Genomic DNA, 5,155 nt, shown 5'->3' on the forward strand with positions numbered 1-5,155 from the left:
AGACAGGTGAGAGGAGGAGTGGAGAAGAGGAGAGACAGGTGAGAGGAGGAGTGGAGAAGAGGAGAGACAGGTGAGAGGAGGAGTGGAGAAGAGGAGAGACAGGTGAGAGGAGGAGTGGAGAAGAGGAGAGACAGGTGAGAGGAGGAGTGGAGAAGGGAGAGACAGGTGAGAGGAGGAGTGTAGAAGGGAGAGAGAAGTGAGGTAGACAGTGACAGAAAGATAGTTTGGTATCATATTTATGATACAACACAGACAGGCAGGCAGACAGAACAATAAACAAACAGACCAAAAAACAAGCCTTTCCTCACCGAAGAGCTGTTGTCGTAGCACCTCGCTTTCAGTGAGGGGGTGTGCCAGGATGGGGGTGCCCAGCGTTGCCCCTGGGTAGGGCAGGCGGGCCAGGGGAGACCCCGACGCCAACGGGTCCATCAGGGGGTGCACCCCGCCCGCCGCTAGGGGCCAATGATGTAACAGGAAACACAAGGAGATATTTAATAAGAGTCAAAGCATCAACAACCACGTTAACAACAACATCTCTAACCGATAGGATGATCTTTCTCAGGCCCATCTCAAAAGAGCACTAAATAGTAGTATGTAGATCATAGTACAGGATCATAACTGTGGTAGTGTTAGCAGCAGTGGGTACCTGTGTCTTGCTGGTGCAGGTGCAGGTGGGAGTGGATGTGTGAGTGCTGGTGATGATGAGGCGTGACGTTCAACATTTGTAGACGCCCCGGAATCTCTCCTCCTCCTGTTCCTCCTCCTCCACTTCCACCACTTCCTCCACTTCCATTGCTTCCCCCTCTTTCTCTTTCTCTCTCTCGCTCCCTCTCCCTCTCTCGTCCCCTCTCTCCACTGGCTGGCAGCCCCGCTCTGTCTCGCTCTCTTTCTCTCTCCCTCTCTCCGCTCCTCTCTCTCTCAGAGGTGGTGGGGGAGCGAGTGGGAGGGGGGTAGGTCTCAGGAGGGGCGGTCACCGGGGCGGGGGCAGGTGGGGGGTGAGATGGGGGGAGGGAGCTGGGAAAGGAGTGCGGTGCGGGGTGATGGAGGGATGAAACAGGGTTGGAGGAGGGTGGAGGAGGAGCGGGCAGAGGTGCAGCTGCGGGGGCCGGGGGTGGAGGGCCTGGTGCAGGCGCGGGGTGAGAGGGGAGTGAGGGAGGAAGCAGGGAGAAGGGGGGAGGGTTGGAGAGGGACTGAGGGGCAGGAGGAGGATTAGGGAGACGACTCACAGGTGCTAACGCTGGGTTCTGGAGGGGTGGTGGTTGGGGTGGAGGAGCCTGGGGAGGGGGTGTGCCGTAAATGGACACCTCACCTCCACCCCCTCCCCCCAGCAGTAGGGAGTGAGCGTGTGCATGAGCGTGTGCGTGGGCATGCGAGTGGGAGTGGGCGAGGGCGAGAGCCGTAGGATCTCCCAAGGAGCCTGGCTGGTACACCCTGTCCTCACTCTTAAACTCAAACCCCGGCTTCATGCGCTCACGGTGGGCCGCCACTGCATGGGGAAACCCCATCCCCCCAAACCCTGCGCCCCCCATCCCCCCATGTCCTCCTCCATGCCCCCCTGGCCCCCCCTCCATACTGCCCCCATAGAGGAAACCCAAGATGGCTGCCGCTGTGGCTGCATCAGCAGGCATGTGATGTGGGTGGGCCAGAGCATGGTTCTGGAACTGGGGGAGGAAGAAGGAGGGGTGGACATGGGGGTGGCCATGAGGGTGGCCATGATGGTGGACATGCGGATGTTGGTGTTGGCGACTAGCCCCGAGGGGGGACATGGCGTGGGGCCGGGCGTACTCGCTCAGGGTCCGCAGTGCGGGGGTGTCAGGGCCCAGGTACGGCCCTCCTAACCCGATCCCCAGAGCCCCCTGTGGGCCAACCACCGTTGAACCCCCCATGGATTGCATAAGGAGGGAGTGTGGGATGTGTTGAGAGAGGGAGGGGTGGAGGTGGGAGGGGTGGAGGTGAGCGTGGGGGTGGGGGTGAGGGTGAGAGTGGTGCTGCTGGGGGTGAGGTTGAGGGTGAGACCCAGGGTTAGAAGAGGAGTTAGGGTCGAGGAGGATGGAGGAAGATGAGGGGAAGAAGAGAGAGGAGCCCTGGCGTTGTATATTTGCATTGTTATTGTCCTTCTGTTGCTGCAGGGAGAGAGGGAACGGGAGAAAGGGAGCATTTAAAGAGACAAAAAGGAGAAGGAAATTGAGCATCGTCTCCCCCTCCCTCCCTCATCGCCTCGCCCTCCCTGCCTCATTATACTCACTTGTAGATGCCTCTCCAGGTCCCGCTCCCTCTCCCTCTCCCTCTCTCTTCCCTCTCTTTCTCCCTCACGTCTCTAGCCCTCTGCTCCACCTCTCTCCGGGCTCTCTCGATCACCTCGTTCCTTTTCTTCCACAGTTTGGAGCCGTCCAGGGGGACGAAGAGAACGTCGCTACGGGCGCAGGAGTTTCCACTGCCCCGATCTAGAACTCTGTGGAACCTAGAACCACAAACCACATCAGCAACATCTAACCAATTTATGCATCGGATTTTGTTCCCATATGATGATACTAAGTATCTTTATTATGTGGCAATGTCTTCTGTTATAGGTGTTGTTGTCTTTGATATACTGTAGGCCTATCTACAAAACATATTCTGTGACAGGACTAGATTTCTCAGCCCCTTTATCTAGAAATAATAGCTGATATATTATGAGAAGTGCCAGTGACAAAAACAGAGATAAAACCACATAAATCAGTTGTTAGAACTTGTTGTTAGAGTGACATATGACGGAGCCCTTCTGTTGCTATGACGCCTATCCCATCTCACCGTGCTGATTGGCTGGCGTGGATCGGAATGTCCACCGGCTTGGGCTCAGGGGAGGGGCTTCTCAAAACAGGAGGTGGGCTTTCGCTCTCCTCCCTCTCCTCTATTGGTTCCTCCTTGATGACAGGTGGACCTGTGGACGAATCAGAATGCCCATCTCTAGGAAGTGAGGAGCTACAGCCAGGGGCCGAAGTGCCATTGTTGTTGCCGGGGTTACTAAGAGGTGGAGGTCCTTTTGAGGCGTTTTGAGGTGAGAGGGACTGAGAGAGAGAGTTGGTATTGTTGCTGCCGCTGCTACTGTTACTATTGCTGTTAGTCGGGACCAGGTTGTTCCCACTGTTCCCATTGGAGTGGTAGGGGCCGCTGAAGGGGGCGTGGCTGTTCAAAGTGCTGTGGAAGGGTGAGGGCCGACAGCCAGGTGACACACCTGAACCAGGAAGTGGCATGTTGGCCCCGGAGGAGGAGCCTGGCGGGTAGGAAGGAAACCCTCCCATCTGATTGGTCGAGGGGCTTGGTAAAGGAGAAAGGGGTGTTGCAGGAGTCTGATTGGAGGACGGGTAATTTGCCGGACGAACGTGATTGGGTCCCAGGACGGAGGGGGGTTGGGGCTGAGCGAGGGAGGTTTGCGGAGGGGGGAGAGGGGGAGGAGGTGGCGGAGGAGGGTAAGGAGCATTCAGAGGGTGTCCATGAGGAGTGGAGGAGGAAGAGGAGGGAGAAACAGACGGGGGTTGGGGTGGACCACCACGGTTTTGGTAGAGAGCCGACTCTCGCTGGTTGGCGTCCCTCTCTCGGTCCCTGTCTCTGGGCTGCTGGGTTGGAAAGTGGGGGTGGGACAGGTGGGGGATCTGAGGTCCACCTGGGTAGTCTCGGTTTGGAGTCATTCCGGGGGGGCTGGGGAACTCACGTGCTGGGCCGGTGGAGGGTGGGCCACCAGGTGGATAGTCCTTGGCCCCAGGAGGGTACTCTCTGTGGAAGTGTTCAGGTCCAGAGGGGGGGCTGTGCCTTGTCTGTGCCTGTTCCATCGATGGGGGGTAGTCTCGTTTGGAGGCACTTTGAGGATGTGGGTGGGGTGGTAGGGAAGGGTGGCTGGGGTTGTTTTGGGGTGAGGAAGGGGGGTCGCGGTTTAGCATGGGGGCCGCAGGTAACCCACTGGTCGAGCTTGGGGGGTTTCCTTGGGGGAGGGGGTTATTATTGGGGTTGCCATTGCCCCCCACCTCTCTCATCTGGCCCCCAAACTCGCCCCACCGCCCACCCTCTTTGTCTCTGGGGTGCCCCCTTCCTCCCCCAGCACTGGTGGGTCCAAACTCTCTGTTCTGATTCTCATTACGATTCTGTAAAGAGAACTCCCTTCCTCCTACATCCCTCTCTCCCTCCATCTCTCTATCTCTATCCCTCTCTCTTTCTCTGAACCCCCCCGGTCCAAACTCTCTTCCCCCAGGACCCATGGGGGGGTCTCTCCCAGAGCCCTGAGGTCCCAGGCCTGGGTACTCCCGGTTCTGACCCCCAAACTCCCTCCCTTGGACCCCATTAGGACCCCCCATCCCACCAGAAGTGCTGCTGTTACCACCACTACTAGCCGAGAAATCCCTACCTATCTCCCTCCCCCCATACTCCACCCTCACGCCGGCCGCCGCCCTCTCCCCTCCCCCAGCAGCGTACCTGGGGAGGTATTCCTTGTGGGGGTGGGGGAGGTAAGGGGGGTGGGAGGAGGACGAATGACGGGATGAAGGGGGGTTGTAGACGGATGGCAGTTGCTGCTGCTGCACTGGTGGTTGGTGCTGCGGCTGGTGAGCGTGGTGGTTACCGGAGTAACGGGCGTAGCCCCAGCTCCCCTGGCAACCGGTTGCCGTGCCTCCCTGCCAGCCGGTGGGGCTGTAGTGGTGGGGGTGGGGCGGGGGCTGGGAGGGGGTAAGGGGCTGGTTTGGGGGTAACAGAGAGGAGGAGCCGTCTTGTTGTCCATCAGTTTCTCACCTTTCTCCAATTTCTCTCTCTCTACCTTGACTTCTGAGGGCAGGTTCTGCCCCCCTAGTTCTAAGGGTTTCAGCGCAGGTGGAGGAGGAAGGGGTGGAATGTTGGGGTTGCCGTGGGGATAGTCTCCCCCGGCAACAGTTGTCTTGGTCACGCACTGCACTTTAGCTTTGGAGTTCATTCGATTGCCACCGTGCACAGTGTCAGCGCTGGCTGGTCCATACTCCATCTTACTCACCAGCTTGGAGTCCTGTGAGAAATAGGACTTCCTGCCACTATTGCTGTCATTGGCTGAATCCCCTGCTCCGCGGAGAGAGGGAACAGGAGCACAGGAAGAGCTGGAGGAGGATGGCAGCTTCAGAGAAGGGCTGTCCTCCATTCCTCCATCCTTCCTTTCTCC

At 58.5% G+C, this 5,155-nt stretch overlaps 2 protein-coding genes across 2 annotated transcripts; both read right to left on the minus strand.

Moving 5' to 3' along the window:
* Positions 1–308: 308 nt before the first annotated feature.
* On the minus strand, positions 309–871 carry LOC123484754 (atrophin-1-like; the record flags this gene model as incomplete). Its single annotated transcript, XM_045215414.1, is given in 2 exon segments — positions 309–452; positions 647–871. Coding segments are annotated over 2 exon segments (220 nt in total), but the record flags the coding sequence as incomplete, so codon positions are not given.
* A 958-nt stretch (positions 872–1,829) lies between these two features.
* Positions 1,830–5,134, minus strand: LOC121585378 (atrophin-1). Its single transcript, XM_045215415.1, has 4 exons — positions 4,784–5,134; positions 2,791–4,685; positions 2,246–2,461; positions 1,830–2,123 (listed from the first exon to the last, which is right to left on the minus strand). The coding sequence occupies exons 1-4, from the start codon at positions 5,132–5,134 to the stop codon at positions 1,835–1,837; spliced, it is 2,751 nt and encodes a 916-aa protein (XP_045071350.1). The 3' UTR covers positions 1,830–1,834.
* Between the last annotated feature and the right edge of the window lie 21 nt (positions 5,135–5,155).

Source organism: Coregonus clupeaformis, unplaced genomic scaffold (genome assembly GCF_020615455.1).
Source record: "Coregonus clupeaformis isolate EN_2021a unplaced genomic scaffold, ASM2061545v1 scaf0440, whole genome shotgun sequence".
NCBI lineage: Eukaryota > Metazoa > Chordata > Actinopteri > Salmoniformes > Salmonidae > Coregonus > Coregonus clupeaformis.

Excerpts from the sequence above, each read along its gene's own strand:
- LOC121585378 (XM_045215415.1), bottom strand. The coding sequence starts at position 5,134 with ATGGAGGACAGCCCTTCTCTGAAGCTGCCATCCTCCTCCAGCTCTTCC. Across the intron at positions 4,686-4,783 it reads ACCTGCCCTCAGAAGTCAAG|CCCCCGCCCCACCCCCACCA; the intron begins GTAGAGAGAGAG and ends ACCCCCTCCCAG. Across the intron at positions 2,462-2,790 it reads CACGCCAGCCAATCAGCACG|GTTCCACAGAGTTCTAGATC; the intron begins GTGAGATGGGAT and ends TTGTGGTTCTAG.